This window comes from Pelophylax lessonae, assembly GCF_965119305.1.
Source record: "Pelophylax lessonae genome assembly, chromosome: 5".
NCBI classification, from domain to species: domain Eukaryota; kingdom Metazoa; phylum Chordata; class Amphibia; order Anura; family Ranidae; genus Pelophylax; species Pelophylax lessonae.
The window spans coordinates 235,992,567-236,012,820 of NC_138772.1; the positions used below are offsets into that span (position 1 = coordinate 235,992,567).

Here is a 20,254-nt window from a genome sequence, read left to right on the forward strand (position 1 = left end):
GCTAGGCAACAGCTAGACAGCGGATTGGAGTCACTCACCAGACTACCTCTGCAGTAGGGAACTCACTGGAACTACAGCAGTCAGTGCAAAACTGCTAGAAAAAAAGCTAGGCAACAGCTAGACAGGGGATTGGAGTCACTCAAGGGACTACCTCTGCAGTAGGGCACTCACTGCAACTACAGCAGTCAGTGCAAAACTGCTAGAAAAAAGCTAGGGAAGAGCTAGACAGTTGATCTGAGTCACGCAGCGGACTACCTCTGCAGTAGGGCACTCACTGCAACTACAGCAGTCAGTGCAAAACTGCTAGAAAAAAGCTAGGCAACAGCTAGACAGTGGATTGGATTGGACTCTTAGCAGTAGGGCACTCATTGCAACTACAGCAGGCAGTGCAAAACTGCTAGAAAAAGGTAGGCAACAGCTAGACAGTGGATTGGAGTGGAGTGGACACTACTCTTTTCAATACTCCCAGTTAAAGCGGAGTTCCACCCAAAAGTGGAACTTCCGCTTTAGGGAGTCCTGACCCCCTGACATGCCACATTTGGCATGTCATTTTTTGGGGGGGGGAAGCGGGTACCTAGTTTTGACAGGTACCTGCTCCCACTTCCTCTCGGAGCGCCGCGGCGCCCTGAACGGAAGTTCTCCTCTCCCCCTCCCTCCCTGCAATCTTCTGGGACACGTCAGAGGTCCCAGAAGATTGCCGGCCAATCACGGCGCGCAGCGCGACTCGCGCATGCGCAGTGGGTACCCGGCTGGGAAGCCGCAAACTGTCACAGCCGGGTGCCCACAGCAGTGATGCCGGCGCCGAGGGAGAGGATCGAGGCTTCGGGCGGCCGCATGGCTGGACCGTTGGACAGGTGAGTGAATGGCTGGAACTCCGCTTTAAATCGAACAATATTATAATGCAGAAAGCGGAACATTTCAGCATGTCTATGGTCACCTGTTAAAGGTCTTCTGTTTTGTTCAAACAATGCTGCAACTTCGTAAACATGCTCAGGAGTGCAGGACAGAGGAGCAGAGAGAGGTATCTTCTAGCATGGAAAGCAAGTCTTTTGTAGCGTGCCTCATTTTCTCTCCACCACTGAAGAGGATGACTTCTGTCAATTACGGCTTCTTTCAAATAGAGATGAAGTTCATCATCCAGGCTCATCGTTGCAGATTCGGAAGAAATTGAACCCTCCGCATGAGGCCCCAATAAAACACAGAAAATGTCCTGATCAATTCGACGACGATGAAGCCGATTCTCTTCTGTTTGTTGACGTATTTTTGGACATTTGTCTGTTTTTTCAGCATGCTGCTCTTCATAAAAGTAGCGTTCTGGACTTTTCTTTTGGGCAGGAACCTCCTGCACCTCCATGTCTTCTGTCAGCCATTGTTTCGCCTTAACCAATACATGATCAGAAGAGAAAGCATGGTTCTTGTATCGAGGATTCAAAAGACTTGCAAGCACAACATGTTTAACCTCTTCATGCTTCTCAAAACATATATCAAGCAAAGCTCTTTGGCTTGACAGACCATCATTTGAAAGTTGGAGGCTGTTGTGTGCCATGATGACACAGAGGTCTGACGTTTCAGCAAGCCTCACTCCTTTAGGCATATTTGCTCCACTGTCTCTAAGTTACGCAAGCATCACTCGGTCTTTGTTGATTCCCTATTCTTCAAGCATGCCTAGCAACATTTCTCTACTGTACTCAGCTGTGTGGGATCCTTGCATCACTTTTGTATTCAACACCAATTGCCTTCTTGTCCATCCCCTGTCAATGAAGTGGCATGTAAGAATGAGTAGTGACTCGAACTATGTTTGTGACCAGCAGTCCGTCGTGAATGAGAGCCAGTTGCCAGCATTCTCTGGTTGCAGCATAGCCTTTACTTTGTCAACTACCTTTTGGTGTAGCTTTGCCAGAATTTTGGTTTGATAATACTTCTCACTCTTCAGTGTGTAGCTTGGCTCAAGCATTGACATCAACCGCTTAAATCCTGAGTCAGACACCATTGTAAATGGCTGGTTATCAGTGACAATCATCTCTGTGATTACTCTGTCCAGCAGTTGGGATCTTCCATCTGAATCTAGACAGTGACATCTGTTTTTTTTTCACAAACATATCTCTTATTGTTGCCTGGGATAGTGGAGGAGATATTTCAAAATCACATTGATATTCATTTTGTTTTTTCTGTGCTGGCTGATACAATTCAATATGATGAACTCTTAGACGGGCCCAAAGATTTGAGGTATTTTTGTTTTTTGCAGTTACTGATCCCATGCTTATGTTGCTTGTACATGTGTTGCACACTGCTGCTTTTCCTGGAGATGGTTGAGACGAGAAATAGTCCCAGACCACATGTTTACTCTTTCTCTCCTCATCCATCTTCATTTCAACTTGAAAGACATAAAATAGATTAAAGAAATGGCTTACTCAAGTTGCTGCTGATGCTGGCACTGGCACCCTGTTGTGGGTTGGTGGTGGCTGACGCCTGGCAGTGTGGCTGGCTTGGTGTCACCCTGTTATGGGTGGCTGGCTTGCAGGAACACTCTGGTGGCGGGCTGGATTGGTGTCAGCCTGTTATGGGTGGCTAGCTTGCAGGAACACTGTGGTGGCTGGCTTGCTTAGTGTCAGCCTGTTTTGGGTGGCTGGCTTGCAGGAACACTGTGGTGGTTGGCTGGATTGGTGTCAGCCTGTTATGGGTGGCTGGCTTGCAGGAACACTGTGGAGGCTGGCTTGCTTGGTGTCAACCTTTTATGGGTGGCTGGCTTGCAGGAACACAGTTGTGGCTGGCTGGATTGGTGTCACCCTTATGGGTGGCTGGCTTGCTGGAACACTGTGGTGTGTGGCTGGCTTGCAGGAACACTGTATTGGCTGGCTGGCTTGCAGGAACACTGTGGTGGGTGGCTGGCTTGCAGGAACACTCTCTGTGGTGCCTGGTTGGCTTGCTTGGTGTCAGCCTGTTATGGGTGGCTGGCTTGCAGGAACACTGTGGTGGGTGGCTGAATTGGTGTCACCCTCTTATGGGTGGCTGGCTTGCAGGAACACTGTGGTGGCTGGCTGGATTGGTGCCAGCCTGTTATGGGTGGCTAGCTTGCAGGAACACTGTGGTGGCTGGCTTGCTTAGTGTCAGCCTGTTTTGGGTGGCTGGCTTGCAGGAACACTGTGGTGGTTGGCTGGATTGGTGTCAGCCTGTTATGGGTGGCTGGCTTGCAGGAACACTGTGGTGGCTGGCTTGCTTGGTGTCAACCTTTTATGGGTGGCTGGCTTGCAGGAACACTGTGGTGGCTGGCTGGATTGGTGTCAGCCTGTTATGGGTGGCTGGCTTGCAGGAACACTGTGGTGGCTGGCTGGATTGGTGTCAGCCTGTTATGGGTGGCTGGCTTGCAGGAACACTGTGATGGCTGGCTGGATTGGTGTCAGCCTGTTATGGGTGGCTGGCTTGCAGGAACACTGTGGTGGCTGGCTGGATTGGTGTCACCCTCTTATGGGTGGCTCGCTTGCAGGAACGCTGTGGTGGGTGGCTGGCTTGCAGCCAGGAACAGTCTCTGTGGTGCCTGGTTGGCTTGCTTGGTGTCAGCCTGTTATGGGTGGCTGGCTAGCAGGAACACTGTGGTGGCTGGCTGGATTGGTGTCAGCCTGTTATAGGTGGCTGGCTTGCAGGAACACTGTGGTGGCTGGCTGGATTGGTGTCACCCTCTTATGGGTGGCTGGCTTGCAGGAACACTGTGGTGGCTGGCTTGCAGGAACAGTCTCTGTGGTGACTGGTTGGCTTGCTTGCTGTCAGCCTGTTATGGGTGGCTGGCTTGCAGGAACACTGTGGTGGCTGGCGGGATTGGTGTCACCCTCTTATGGGTGGCTGGCTTGCAGGAACACTGTGATGGGTGGCTGGCTTGCAGCCAGGAAAAGTCTCTGTGGTGCCTGGTTGGCTTTCTTGGTGTCAACCTGTTATGGGTGGCTGGCTTGCAGGAACACTGTGGTGGTTGGCTGGATTGGTGTCAGTCTCTTATGGGTGGCTCACTGGTTAGCAGGAACACTGTTGTGGGTGGCTGGCTTGCAGGAACAGTCTCTGTGGTGCATGGTTGGCTTGCTTGGTGTTAGCCTGTTATGGGTGGCTGGCTTGCAGGAACACTGTGGTGGCTGGCTGGATTGGTGTCACCCTTATGGGTGTCTGGCTTGCTGGAACACTGTGGTGGGTGGCTGGCTTTCAGGAACAGTCTCTGTGGTGCCTGGTTGGCATGCTTGGTGTCAGTCTGTTATGGGTGGCTGGCTTGCAGGAACGCTGTGGTGGCTGGCTGGCTTGCAGGAACACTGTGGTTGGTGACTGGATTGCTGGAACACTATGGTGGCTGGCTTGCAGGAACACTGTGGTTGGTGGCTGGCTTGCAGGAACACTGTGGTGGCTGGCTGGCTTGCAGGAACACTGTGGTGGCTGGCTGGCTTGCAGGAACACTGTGGTGGGTGGCTGGCTTGCTGGAACACTGTGGTGGTGGGCTGGCTTGGGGTCACCTTGTTATGTGGGTGGCTGGCCTTGTGTCACTCACTCACCCTGGCCTGTTGTGGGGGGTAGCTGCTGCTGGCTTCCTGGAACACTGGTCACGGTGGCGGGTGGCTGCGAGTGGCTGGCTTGGTGTCATCTGGGTAGCTGGTTGCTTGCTCGCTGGGCTGGCATCCTGCTGTGGTGGGTGGCTGAGGCCAGGGCCTGTGGGTGGATGGATGGCTGGCAGCGTGACCGGACCAGACTGCAGCTGGCTGTAACACAAGGCTGTGGGAGGCGGTCTTAAGTGCAGTGCGCGCGGTGAAATGGCGTCACGTACGGGCTGCGCAGGAGTGGGAGGCGGTGTTAGAAGGCAGAACGTGTGCACGCAACATACGGAATGACGTCACGAAAATATCGGCAATGTCGGTAAAAAAAAGCCAATTCCGATATATCGGGGAAAGTCCATATCAGCCCTCGATATATCGGTTTTGCCGATAATCGGTCGATCTCTAGTACATACTGTTACTAACAGAGAAGGGGGGAAGACTCCTAGCTGAAGATATTGGAGGTGGGACTGTGCGGGTGTTCTGAGCTGTTATTCATAGGACACTGCCTTGGGGGGTGGTACAGACCAGGACTCCCAAGTCCACAGTGAGCAAAGAGGAAAAACATCACTGTTATGGGAGGAAGAACTACAAGAGGGCTGTGACAAGACCAGTGGCTGGGGGAATAATATGTATAGTAACCAGTGGTCTTACAAACAGGAAACCCCTTGGAATCAACAATTTGATTTAAAAATAAACAGGATATTTCATAGCAACTGCCGAGTGCACCAGATAATGGATGACATATTCAGTGAAGGTAGGAAAGCAGCAATAATGGCACGTAAAAAAGGTTTTGCCCGAAGTTCTGCTTTAAATGTTAGTGTGGAGTTTGCAGATCTTCATTTATATAAAAGCATGTTGTATTTTGTAGAAAACTACAGCTCTTCTAAGTGGTAATAGATATGAAAAGGTAATGAGAAACAACTGTTTAGGTATCATTTGACTTGATATTTTATGTGTAATTATGATTTTACATGTGTCCATCTTGCAGTTGTCTTTAATGCTCTTAGTAGGCAGTGACCAAAACATGCATAGCTGAAAACATTTTCCATATAATTTACTGTACATAGTATATAGCGCCTAACACTTTTAATCACCATGCTAATTATTTCTTTCAGGCAGCTATTCAGTCACAACTTGATGGTGTGAGAACAGGTTTAAACCAACTTCACAACGCATTGAATGATGTTAAAGACATCCAGCAGTCCCTGGGAAATGTTAGCAAAGACTGGAGGCAGAGCATTAATACCATCGAAAGCTTGAAGGATGTGAAAGATGCTGTGGTCCAGCATAGTCAGCTGGCAGCAGCAGTTGAGAACCTAAAAAACATTTTCTCAGGTAATAAATCAAAGGTGTTTTCTTTTACTGTATGGTTTATGAGAAAAGGCAAGCCTTTTTACCAGTTCAGCTCTAGGTAAATAATTTCACTTTCTCTTTCGTTCATTGACGGACACAGCTTCTGATGTTCTTAACCATTGGGTTATACTGCCCCCTACAGGAGTAGGACACTATGCAGAAAAAAATTCTGGCTACACCCATGGGCAGTACCAGGGGGTATACTCCCTCTGTCTGCTATAACCACTCAGTTTTTTTCTGCCTTGTTAGGAGTAAGGACCTAGTTCCTAGCTGGGATCTTCGGTCCTGGCATTTTTTTCCTTTTTAAATGGTATTTTTTCCTATCTTTGTTATTTTGTTCCTGTGAGAATCTGCAATCAACTGCCGGACTTTATGACAGACTGGATATTTTTTACAAAATCCAGAGGGTCACCCCAGTCTGGCCAGCAAGCACGCGCAGGCCTCAGCTCCGCGCTAGATCGGCCGTTACATAGCCCCACTGGACGGGGGCTGGCCTGCGAGTTAAACGTCTCATGAGGGCGCATATGACTTGGCCTCGGCCTGAATCACAGCGTTCCTCCTGACCGACAGCCCCCCCCCCCCCACATTCCAATGGAGAGGTGGTCTGTCCGTAGCGGTGCCCACCCTGTTGCCATGGTATGGTAAGTAGCTGTCCCCCCCAGCCCCTCTGAATTTCGGTGGTCACTGTGGGTCTGCCGGCCCAACCCCTCCCCCCCTGGGAGAGGTTATGAGCTGGCTTTTGCCACATGCTTTTTAGGGAGCCTTGTTGGGGTTGCTGCTGGCTAGGTTTTTTCCTGGTGCGCAATGGGAGGTTGAGCAGGGTTCCCTGCCACCCTGGGGTGACTAGGGCAGGGATGTCCTCTGGGCTCAGTGCTGCAGTTGTTGGGCTGGGGAGCAGATGGTTTTGCATCTGTGGATCTGGCTGAAAATTTAGGCCGCAGCTTTGACGCCTGCTGGTCGGGAACAATGTAGAGCGGCCCCAGTGAGGGTGGCTGAAGCCACTACCCTCCATTTGGGCATCCGCCCTCCCCTCTGCTACCCCTGTGTGGTCGGCCCTGCTGGGGCTCGCGCCCAAGCAGCTGGGCGTCCACAAATATTTAGGCCGCGGCTTGTGGCCTACTAGGCCATGTAGCTGAGTCAGGCGCTTTGGTTGTGGGGGAGCTGCCCCAGCAAGGTTAGCTGAAGCCCCCGCTATTTCCTCTAATGGCCCTATTGGCTGGGATCCGTGCACTTGCAGCCTACTGGGCCATGCGGCCAGCTTGGAACCTCCCTTGGAATGGGTTGTGCTATGGGGGGGCGGTCTATTTTTTGATGGCAGCAATGCTGAAGTAGCTGGCGACCGGGTGGTGCTGCCAACACTGTGGGGTTGTCCCTTGGCAGTGTTTTTACACTCATCTGTGGGTCCCACTGGTCTCCAATAGAGAATTCTCAGATAGTGAGGATGATTCCTCCACATCTGCAACCTAAAGATGGGGGATGCGACTGGGGCGCAGATTCCCTTTGGCACTCTCAAACCACCCAGGGGCAAAATTAGTTCTCCTTTCTCCGCCTAATTTGACAGAATTGTCGCGAAAGGGTGAGGACGACCGAAGCGTTTCCTTGGGGTCCCTAAGCAGTTTGCTAGGTAATACCCCTATGAAGAGTCCCGTTTCAAAAAGTGGTTTGTTCCACCGGTGGTGGACTGTCAGGTTTCCAGGGTAAACAAAACAACCATGATTTTGGTTGAAGAGTCTAAGGCCTTTAAGGACCCTGCTGACAACAAAGGCGGAGGCTGTGGCCAGCAAAATGTTTCACCTGGCTTGCCCGAAATTGAGGCCGGTGTTCACCATTGCCCTAGTGTCGCAAACTCTGGCTGAGTGGGCTAAGTTTTTACGCTGTGACCTGGAAGGGGAACAGCTCCCACCTGCCTTTGCTGAGCTGGCGGACCAGCGGGTCCAGGGGCTGCATTTTATCTGTGCTGCATCTTTGGATGTGGCTCCCCTAGTGGCTTGGATCCTTCGGCATGTCCTTTGGCTAAAATGCTGGCCTGCGGACTAGACCTGAAAAGGCCCTGGCTGTTCTTCCTTTTCAAGGAGATCGCCTGTTTGGAGCTACCCTGGATGACATCATTAAGGGGTCTCACAGGGGGGAAGAATTCCCTTCTTCCACAGGTTACTAAGGGCAAGGACCATTGTTGCAGATGTGGGCCCTCCTTTTCGGCTCATAAGTTTTTCGTCCCTCAGGATCGACTGACAAGGGCTCGAAGCCTTTCGGAGCCTCCTCTGATAGATCCATGAATAGGTTGTTTGGTGCCTCAGGCCAAGAGGTGGGACTTTAAGAGCAAGTAGTTATGTAAACAAGTTATACATAAAATCAAAAGGTAGATTATTCAGTAGTTTAAAGCATATATTCAAAAAGAAAGACTTATAACAATAATGTGCATAAATGTTGGGTTAGAGACACAAGGTGCATAGGTAGGAAAGTAGGTTCGGAAAATTTTCTGTGACAAGTGTAAATCTGGTGACTTATTCTGGATGTTGTCTCTGTTTTTCCATGCTGGGGGCTTGGAAAGATATTCACAGAGGTCATCCGGTAGTTGTCCCGACGCGTTTTGGCAACGTTGTAGCCTTTCTCAAGGATTTTATCACCAAGTCTATTAAAGTAGTGATAGATATATCAATTATTGTCTGTAAATGTCATATTCATGTAAGTAATAATCTAATGGTAATGTAAAATACATACATTTTTTTGCCTATTCATGTGTGCTTCCCTGTGTCTTGTAAGACTCGCAACAGGAACCATTGGATGCGGCCTGGAGGGTATACGTGAATAAATAGTTTTGTAATTACAGAATTAGAGAAAGTATTTTAATGGACTTGAAGTAAGTTTGGGGAACTCACAATGTTTGCTGCAGAATCGCAGTTGCAATAGTGCTCCACACTATTGTGGGAACTTCTTGGGGTCTTTTGGTGTAGATACTGTAATTGAAATTGCATTGTTTTATTGGGTTGTAGTGAGATAGAAAAAATGTGTTTTTGCAAACAAAAAAGGTGTGGGGTAACTTACATAGTGTGCTGCTGAATTGCAGTCACAGTTGTGCTCCACAATGTTGGGGGAGCTTGATGGGGTCTTTTTTGTAGTCGGGGTACTGAATATACATATAGTATGTGTAAATGAATAGTTATAGAAAAGGTGTGTGTATATATATATATATATATTATAAGTTTGGAGTAAGTTGGGGGGAACTTGCAGTGTGTGCTGCAGGAATCGCAGTCACAATCGTGCTCTACAATAAGGGGGGGAGTTTCTTGAAGTCCTTTTTTGTAGTCTGGGTACTGAGGGTACATATGGTGTATGTGAATAAATGGTTATGTACAATATTGTGGGTAATAAACTTGAAGTAAGTTAGGGGGAACTTACAGTATGTGCTGCAAAATCGCAGTCACCGTAGTGCTCAACACATTTTTTCTATCTCACTACAACCCAATAAAACAATGCAGTTTCAATTACAGTATCTACACCAAAAGACCCCAATCGTGTGGAGCACTACTGCAACTGCGATTCTGCAGCACACATTGGGAGTTCCCCAAACTTACTTCAAGTCCATTAAAATACTTTCTCTAATTCTGTAATTACAAAACTATTTTTTCACGTATACCCTCCAGGCCGCATCCAATGATTCCTGTTGCGAGTCTTACAAGACACAGGGAAGCACACATGAATAGGCAAAAAAATGTATGTATTTTACATTACCATTAGATTATTACTTACATGAATATGACATTTACAGACAATAATTGATATATCTATCACTACTTTTATAGGCTTGGTGATAAAATCCTTGAGAAAGGCTACAACGTAGCTGAAACACGACGGACAACTACCGGATGACCTCTGTGAATATCTTTCCAAGCCCCCAGCATGGAAAAACAGAGATAACATCCAGAATAAGTCACCAGATTTACACTTGTCACAGAAAATTTTCCGAACCTACTTTCCTACCTATGCACCTTGGGTCTCTAACCCAACACTTATGCACATTATTGTTATACGTCTTTCTTTTTGAATATATGCTTTAAACTACTGAATAAACTACCTTTTTGATTTTATGTATAACTTGTGTACATAATCACTTGCCCTTAAAGTCCCACCTCTTGGCCTGAGGCACCTAACAACCCCTTCATGATATATAGGGACGGAGGCAACCAATACTTTCTAGCTCTATAGAGATCAAAACATACCCCCCACCTCTGATAGATCCAAGTGAGCTTGGACTGGCAAGTCGACGGCGGGTTTCTCCAGACCCGCAGACAAGGCGACTCCAGCTTGGAGGTGCGCCCTCACCCAAATCTGGGGTGGGGGGATGTCTTAGCCGGATCCTGGACCTGTGAACTTCCCTGGTACAAGACAAGTGGGTCCATGAAGTCATACGATCCAGATATAAGATCGAGTTTCATGCTCGCCCTCCGGAAAGGTTCTTTTCTTCCAATGTGCGACTGTCCCCAGTCCGCTTACAGGCCCTCTTTGGGGCGGTGCAAGATCTCTTGCTTCAAGGGGTAATTGTCCTGGTTAAAATAGATGAACGTTTTCAGGGGTTTTACCTGTTTTCAGTCCCCAGGAAGTGGTGGCTTCCTTTCCCACAGTGGTGGCTTCCCTGTGTCAGTGGGATTTTCTTGCCTCCATAGAAATCAAAGATGCCTATCTTCACATTCCAATATGTGTCGGTCACCAACGCTTCCCCCGCTTTGCTATGGGAGAGGAACATTATCAGTTTGGGGGGTTATCATTTGGTCTCGGTTCTGCTCCCCGGGTCTTCACTAAAGTGTTGGCCCTGGTACTGGCATTGTTACGCCAGCAGGGGATCGTGGTCCTGGGCTATTTACATACTTGCCAACTGTCCCTTTTTTCCTGGGACAGTCCCTGCAAATAGGAGCCTGTCCCAGGTAATTTATATTGTCCCTGGAAGCGCCTGTTAATCGGGCTGCCCATAAATGTTACGCAGAAGTAGTGTAGCTGAATGAGAGACTTATTCCAACTCCGCTACTGTGGCCTTAAGTTTGAAATTCCCTTTTTAATTTCCTGTAATTATCTCTATATTAAGTAGACTCTATAATCTGATAAGTAGGCGAGATTAATTATGGAGTGGGCGGAGCTTCAGGGAAGTGGGTTTGGTAAGTAATTGATAGCTGTGCTGTAAAGTGTCCCTGGAAATTATTTTAAAATGTTGGCAACTATGTATTTACACGATTTCCTCTGCAAGCAGAGTCTTAAAACCTGGAGATCACCATACAAACTCTTAAAGTTCGGCTGGATTCTGAATCTTCAGAATTCAGCCTTGGTCCCTTCTACGAACCTAGACTACGAACCTAGACTATCTGGGGCTGACTCTGCAGTGCACGGGCTGTTTTTGCCAGACTTCCCTTATAAATTTTTAATAGTTTTTTAATAATATATATAATTTTTTTAATAATAAGTTCTCTTTATCTTCATTTAGAGTGTACATGTTTTTATACAATTTCATAGTATTTTTATCCATGTATTTTTTATCCAATCTATTTTTGACGAATATATTCTATGATGCTAATTTAAATATTTTTACACCTGACTATATTTAATTATCTAATTATATTTGTCGCTAATTTAATTATATTCTTATATCTGAGAATACATTATCTCCAAAATATAGATTAATTAGCTTGGGCGCTTTTTCAGATCCTTTTGTTATTAATTTAAACTTAGCTTTACTATCCGTGGTCACAGAATAAACCAATCCACCTTTAAAACATTACCCTAGCAACTGCTGATTCTGGCTCCCGAAGAAAATTCATTGGTCAACACAAACCACTCGGGAGAGTTCAACACTTCCTTTAGATTCAGATTAGTAAGTTCTGCCCAACAACCGATGACGCGCTAACATGAATTTTCCGATTGGGCGCTCGTTCCGGTTGCCGGGCAACCTACTAGGATTTATACAAGCGGGACTCACGTAGCCTCACGCTGCTCCTGATGACGTCAGCTTGATGACGAAACGCGTAGAGCGTAGGCACGTCAGTTCCGCCCTTTGAGACGCACATCCGGTTGCTGAGACGCACGGCGTCCGGAAGTACCGCTATACGAGGGGTTCGCGGTCCCTACCTGCTTACGGATGCTGTATCTTTATTTTAAATGTGAGTACTTTATGTAAATTGCTTAATAAATGGACACATTTTACGGTACATCACTATATTAGCGTTTTCTATCCATATAATCTCGGACATCATTCCTAATACTCTGGAGCGCTGCCTATGATCCCACACTACACATCGCTTGCCTAAATACCTGATTACTGGAAGGAGGAAGTGCATTTGATCCCAGAAGGAGTGAAGAGGCTCACCGCAGTTTTCCGGGGAACACCCCACTAATCCAACGCTTGTTACCCCTGTAGGGGTGCCCCTCTCTGGTGAGTGCGGGCTATATAGGAAGGGGAGCACGGAAATTCCCTCACCCGGCACCCACATCCTGATCCATCACTGGGAAGCACCCCCTCCATCCATGAAAATTTCTTCTGGCACCTTATAGCACAATATTGTTGCACTATTTTGGAAGATCATTATATTGATCAAATCTGTGGACTTTCTTCACTTTTATTACGGACTATTTATTTCTTTGTGTATATTTATTCCTGGAATCCCTATAAGTGTTTTTACAGATCCCAAACTATTCTATTTTCACTTGGCACAATATTTAATTTTTTAGTACCATTTTTATATATTGATTCTCACCTGGATATCCATTATTTCACTTTTTTGGTATTGACATTTTATTCCTGATATTAATACACCACTTGGCACGTTTTATCACTTTACAATTGTTTTACTTGGATATCCACACTTATCATCTTTTAATAGCACTGCCACCTAGTGTCTACATTATTTATTACACGAGTCACCTTAATTATTTTTAGACTCACATATTTTCTACCAGTTGGGATATATTTATTGCCTGTAGGCACTGCACACATTTTATTTATTTATGTCATTTCACTTTATTTTCATTGGTTTATGATTAATTATTAATTATTTATTAATGCTATAAGTTTATCAAGTGTTGGTTAGAATACACACTGTGGCATTACATTGGAATCATTGGGTATATATAAGGACCATTACTTATACCATTGTTATCACATTTTTATCACCTACATCGTCCTTGTATTTGTAGGATATATTACTCCCCTGTATATATATATATATATATATATATATATATTTTTACAATTACTGGCAGCGCCAATTACCCTATCAAACTCCTATGACTCTGCACTCTGCCTTAGCCAGAGTATTTCTTACTCTGTGGAGTTATAATTCTGCTGACCCTGCTTGTAACAAAACGGAGAGGCTATAGCAGAGAGAGGGAGTATACCCCCTGGGACTGCACATGGGTGTAGCCAGAATTGTTTTCTGCCTAGTGTCCTACTCCTGTAGGGGGTGGTATAACCCAATGGTTAAGAATACCAGAAGCTGTGTTCGTCAATGAGAATGGATTTTACGGTAAATCAAAAATCCAATTTCTCGATCGTCCATCGACAGACGCAGTCTCATCTCCATGAGCTCATTGGGGTATGCTGCCACCTGCAGAAGTAGTCTAGGCAATACGTTAGTACAAAGCTTTTAAAATGTACATGCCCACAGGGCTGTCCCTCCAGGCATAACCCCCACTGCCACAGCCTAGCACATCAGTTTGTTTCTGCCTAGAGAAGGAGTAGGGCCTAGGGTTCATGCTGGGACTCTGGTCTCAGTTTTTTTTATTATTTTCAGAATATTTTCTTTTTATTTCTCTTTACTCACTTGCTAGCTAGTGTTCAGGGAGGAATTTTCCTGGTGATCTACAAGCAACGATGCCCGCTGGGGCTTCGCACTGGATAATCTAGATCCTTATGGTTCCCCCAGTCTGGCATTGGCCTACGAGCGTGAGCAGGTTATAGTCCCGACCTAGGTCTAGCCACGATGGTGCCCCTTTTCCAGATGGGGACGAGCCTGCGAGTGGATGCCTCGCCGGGACGCAACGACCTGGAACACACATGCCTGCAGCATACCCCTCAGATACCCCCACTTCTGGTAGGAGGCAGTCTGCCCAGAGCGGAGCCCACCCGATCCATGTTATGGTGAGTAAATGTGCCCCCCTTGCCCTGCTGGCCTTGGGGAGATGTGGGCCCTCTCCTGGGGATAATGGCATTTGTGCCTCCCAAAAGATCCCCTTGGCCTGCCCTGTGCCCGGTCTGTGCGTCCTATCCTCCCCTCTTCCCTGTCCCTGCAGTGGCTGTGTGTCTGGAGCGCCTGGTGCCCTGGGGGGGGAGGGGGTTGTACCTTGGGCTTGTTGGTCCCTGTTGTGGTTCCTGAGGCCTTCATGTGTCCGGTCCCTAGCTGCATGGTTCGCCGTGGGCGCCGCAGTCTTAAGTGGGGGCAATGTAAATTTTTCCCTATAGACTTGTATGGGGCAGGCATTTTCCCTGTAGCTTCCTATTGATATGTATGGGCATCCATCTTTGTGTAACCCTTGTGCTATGCCGGGCAGTGTGACCTTCCTCAGGCAACATCACTTCCTGTCCACTTGTTTCCTGCAACTGGCCGAGGTCACTTCCTGTCTTTCTCTCCATGCTGCTGGAAGACTCAGGATGACAGGTTGTCTGAGGTGGTACAGTACTTTTGGTCCCCACAGGCATATTTCTGCACTTTCAGCTGTCAGTTTAGTTTAAAGGGGTTCCCTACAGACCGCTGCGATCGGTGGTGGATACCACAATCGGCACTCTTAAAGCAACAGTACTCCGGTTTTTTCAAATTGCAATATGGAGTCCCAAACTGTGCAATCACCCTCAGACCCACTCTGTGCGAATCCTGGACAGTCAAGATCGCAGTCGCTGGCCACGATTTCAGCAGCTCTGAAAAGCCTGCCGACTAAAGTTGATTTAGTCATGAAAAAGGTTGATAGCTGAAAACAGCCGCTGCCTTCTCCATCTATGGAGGTGTCCTCTGATTCAGAGGGTGATGGGGTCACCCCGGACGCCCCCCTACCTGGGGGGTCACTGTCCTCGCAGTCCGATGGTGAAGAGGATCTGTCCTCTTCAGCTGCAGCGTGGGAATGTGCATTAGTGGAAGCCCTGATTATTTCAGTACAGGATACTTTAAAATTGGCTGATGTGCCCACACCGGCAGGGACTCGGGGGCTTTTGGCTCTCAGAAGTCTCCAAAAGCTGACAGGGTTTTCCCTTGTCTCGACACTTTTCACTTTCAATTTGTGGCATTACCCTTTGGTCTCACCTCGGCTCCCAAAGTTTGTACCAAGGTCCTAGCCCCTGTGCTGGCCTTGTTACGTCGACAAGGTATCTCCATTTTGGGATGTCTGGACAATCTCCTGTTGCGAGCAGTCTCCCATTCAGATCTGCTGGACAATGTCTCCATCACCATTCAGACCCTTCAGGAATTTGGATGGATGATCAATTTCCACAAATCTGCCCTGACACCGTCCATGCAGGTCACTTATCTGGAGCTGATCCCCGACTCTGGCGAGGGTCTTCCTTCCCTTGGACAAGCTTCAAAAGTTGCTAAGGGCAGTTTGATTGCTGATGGAGACTGATCGAAGCGGACCCGTTTGCTCAGTCTCACACGAGACAGTTGCAGAAAGAGATTTTGGCCAAATGGAACAGAGATCCTTGGTCCTTGGACCTACAGATTCGGTTGAGCCATCTCATGAAGGTTTGCTCTCTCTCTTGGTGGCTCCAGTCACCTGTCCTGTGCCAAGGCAAGTCCTTCCTGCCGGTGTTCTGGACGGTGGTCACAACGGACGCCAGCCTGTCAGGCTGGGGTGGAGTGCTGGGGAAGCTCTGTGTCCAGAAAACTTGAACGACGAAAGAGACTTCCTTGCCGATCAATATTCTGGACCTGAGAGCGATCAAGCTCTACCTGCTTCACTGGACGAGTCGGCTACGCAGCTCTCCGGTTCGGGTTCAGTCAGACAATGCCACAGCCGTGACTTATATCAATCACCAAGGGGGCATCGGGAGTGCCCTGGCGGCCAAGGAGGTGGGCGGAACACAATGTTCCGGCTCTCTCCGCAGTCCACATCCCGGGTATGGAGAATTACATAGTTACATAGTTAGTGAGGTTGAAAAAAGACATCAGTCCATCCAGTTCAACCTATGATGTGTGTGTGTGTTTGCTTTTAACCGTACATTGTATACCCCTGTATGTTGTGGTCTTTAAGGTGTCCATCTAATAGTTTTTTGAAACTATCAATGCTCCCTGCTGATACGACTGCTTGTGGAAGAGAATTCCACATCTTTACCGCTCTTACAGTGAAGAACCCCTTACGCACTTTAAGGTTAAACCGCCTTTGATCAAGTTTTAGTGAGTGGCCACGTGTCTTATTGTATCTCCTTTCTCTGAATAGTTTGTTCCTTATGCTAGGGTCACCAGTACAGTATTTGTACATTGATATCATATCCCCCCTCAATCGTCTCTTCTCCAGAGAGAACAGGTTCAGTGCTTGTAGTCTTTCCTCATAGCTGATGTCCTCCATTCCCCTAATTATTTTTGTTGCCCTTCTCTGGACTTTCTCCAGTTCCAGCACATCCTTCCTGAGGACCGGTGCCCAGAACTGGACTGCATACTCCAGATGTGGCCGGACCAGAGTCTTGTAGAGCGGGAGAATAATCTCTTTATTTCTGGAGTGAATCCCCTTTTTTATACAACCCAGTATTCTGTTGGCTTTGCTTGCGGCGGCTTGGCATTGCATACCACTGCCAAGCCTGTTGTCTACCAGTACCCCCAAGTCCTTTTCCATCCTAGACTCACCCAGAGGTTCCCCCCCTAGTGAGTTGCTTGCTTTCTGGTTTCTGGCCCCCAAGTTACTTTACATTTTTCAACATTAAATCTCATCTGCCATGTAGTTGCCCACCCCATTATTTTGTTCAGGTCCGCTTGTAAGGTTTCCACATCCTGCATAGAAGATATTGGCATGCCTAATTTAGTATCATCAGCAAATACTGAGATTGTACTCGATATCCCCTCCTCCAGATCATTTATGAATAAATTAAACAGGATTGGTCCCAGGACAGAACCCTGGGGGACCCCACTTTCCACACCCGCCCAATCCGAGTACTCCCCATTAATCACCACCCTCTGGACTCTCCCCTGGAGCCAGTTCTCTATCCAGGTACTCACCTTATGGTCCATACCTACCTTCCTTAGTTTGTACAGTAAGCGTTTGTGGGGAACGGTGTCAAAGGCCTTTGCAAAGTCCAGATACACCACATCCACAGGCTTACCTTTATCTAGGTGGCAGCTCACTTCATCGTAGAAGGTTAATAGATTGGTTTGGCACAAACGATTTTTCATGAATCCATGCTGATTACTACTTATAATACCGTTTTCATTACTAAAGTCTTGTATGTGGTCCCTTAACATCCCCTCCAAAATTTTGCAGACTACTGATGTTAGGCTAACCGGCCTATAGTTACCTGGGATATATCTCGGCCCCTTTTTAAATATTGGTACCACGTTGGCTTTTTTCCAATCAGCTGGCACCATACCCGTCTGTAAACTATCCTTAAAGATCAAGAATAATGGTCTGGCAATCACCTGGCTGAGCTCATTAAGAACCCTCGGGTGCAAGCCATCCGGTCCCGGGGATTTATTTATGTTAAGTTTCTCTAGTTTAGCTCTAAGTCTATCCTCTGTTAGCCATGGCGGCACTTCCTGAGGTGTATTATTTAGTTCGGCCTTACAAGCAAGGTTCGTGTAGCCCCCCGATTCCTTTGTGAAGACTGAAGAGAAGAAATTATTTAACACTTCCGCCTTTTCTCTGTCCTCAGTGGCCATTTTTCCTTTATCATCTTTTATGGGGCCAATGTGTTCTGACCTCACTTTCTTACTGTTTATATACTTAAAGAACTTCTTGGGGTTCTTTTTACTCTCCTCCGCTATATGTCTCTCGTGTTCTATTTTAGCCGCCCTGATTTCGTCTTTACATTTCTTATTACACTCTTTATAATGCTTAACCACTTAAGCCCCGGAGGATTTGGCTGCTAAAGGACCAGGGGTTTTTTTGCGATTTTTTACTGCGTGACTTTAACGGACAATTGCGCGGTCGTGCGACGCTGTACCTAAACGAATTTGACGTCCTTTTTTTCCCACAAACAGAGCTTTCTTTTGGTGGTATTTGATCACCTGTGCGATTTTTTGATCACGCGCTATAAACAAAAAAAGAGCGTAAATTTTGCAAAAATAACAATATTTTTCACATTTTTTTATATGAAATTCCCCAAAAAAAAAAGTAAAAATCAAAATTTTTTAACATTTTTCGGCCAATTTGTTTTATGCTACCTATGTTTGGTAAAAAAAATCGCAAAAAGCGTATTTTGATTTGGTTTGCGCAAAAGTTATCGCGTTTACTAACAAAGAGAAAGATTTTTGTCATTTTTGGTGTTTTTTTTTTTAACGCGTAATGGCGGCGATCTGCGATTTTTTTTTTCGGTACTGCGACATTGCGGCGGACAGATCGGACCCTTGACTGACATTTTTGACACTTTTGGGGTTACCAGTGACATTACTGCAGTAATCAGTGCTATACATATGAACTGTTACTGCAAAAATGACACTGGCAGGGAAGGGGTTAACTTTATTGGACAGGGAGGGGTTAAGTGTGTCCTAGGGGCGTGCTTTCTACTGTGTAGGGACATTCCTATTGGTGTAAAAGCAAAGATCAACCGTTCTACATAGTAGAACGGTCAGATCTTTACATTTACACAGGGAGAACTGACAGGCAGCTTGTTTACACAAGCTGCTCTGTCTTTCTCCCTTCACAGGAGCGATCGCAGTGTGACTGGCGGACATCGAGTCCGCCGGTCACACGCACTGACTTGCCTGTGAACGAGCCGCGGCGGGCGCGCGCCTCGGCGGGCGCGCGCCCGCCCGCGATAGGCTCGCAAGTCAGTGACAGGCGAGTGACGTACCGATACGTCACTCTGCCTGGCCGGGGCTGACCGCCGCAGTATATAGTCGTGCGGCGGTCGGCAACGGGTTAAATGCTGCCAATGACCCCTCAGTCTTGTATTTTTTGAAGGCCTTTTCTTTAGCTCTAATATACATTTTTATGTTGGAGTTGAGCCACCCAGGGTTTAGTTTTGCTCTTTTAAATTTATTTCCCTGTGGAATGCACTGGTCCACCCCCTTGTTAAGTATGCTCTTGAAGCACTCCCATTTTTCCTCCGTGTTCATTGTTCCCAGGGTTCTATCCCATTTGATATTTTCTAGCAGCGAGCGCAGTTTAGGGAAATTGGCTCTTTTGAAATTCAGTGTTCTTATATTACCCTTGTGTTTCCTATTACTGTAATTAATACTGAAACCAATTGACCTATGTTCACTGCTCCCTAAGTTATCCCCTATTTCTATATCCGTGAGCAGGTCTGTATTGTTGCTAATCAGTAGGTCAAGTACCGCATTGTTTCTTGTCGGTGCATTCACCATCTGACCCATGAAATTGTCCTGCAAAACATTTAGGAACTGCCGAGCCTTGGCTGAGTGCGTGGTTCCTTCTGCCCAGTCTATATCCGGATAATTAAAGTGCCCCATTATAATGACATTTCCCATCCTTGCTGCCAATCCTATCTGTAACATGAGGTCCGCCTCACCCTCCTCCCTCTGGTTTGGGGGCCTATAGCATACGCCCAATATTACCTTCCCCACCGTGCCTTCCCTTTGAAGCTCTACCTATAGGGATTCTGCCTCGTCCTTTGCTCCATTATTAATATCATCCCTCATATTTACCTGTATACTGTTCTTAATATACAGACATACCCCTCCCCCTTTTTTACCCTCTCTATCCCTGTGATAAAGGGAATACCCCTGAATGGTCGCCATCCAGTCATGAGAGCTGTCAAACAGTTATGCCCACAAAATCTAAGTCCTCCTCAAACATCAGCAGCTCCAGTTCTCCCATCTTGTTGGCCAGGCTTCTGGCATTGGTATACAAACCTCGTAATTTGATCGGTTACATTTATCCTCATTTGATGTTTTTAGGCTGCTCTCTTGATTTTTCCCCGTACCCACCCTGGGTTTAGGAGCTCCGAACACCCTACCGCTAATGCCCCCATTTCTGCCCTCTGAAACTTGCTTTCCACTGGCTAATTCTACATCTGTACCCTCCCCCCCATTCCCTAGTTTAAAAGCCCCTCTAAATTTTTGGCCATCCTCTCACCCAGTACAGCTGCACCCACCCCATTTAGGTGCAATCCGTCCCTACCAAAGAGCCGGTGACCGACTGAGAAGTTGGCCCAGTTCTCCAGGAACCCGAAACCCTCCTTACTACACCAGCTCCTCAGC

General features: G+C 47.1%; 1 protein-coding gene across 1 annotated transcript in view; it reads left to right on the top strand.

Annotated features, from left to right (window-relative positions):
* The window catches only part of EXOC3 (exocyst complex component 3), a 230,627-nt gene that overhangs the window by 44,025 nt on the left and 166,348 nt on the right, over positions 1-20,254 (top strand). Inside the window, exon 3 of the mRNA XM_082257483.1 lies at positions 5,681-5,900. Coding sequence (XP_082113609.1) covers positions 5,681-5,900 — 220 coding nt within the window. The remainder of the gene's footprint in view (positions 1-5,680; positions 5,901-20,254) is intronic.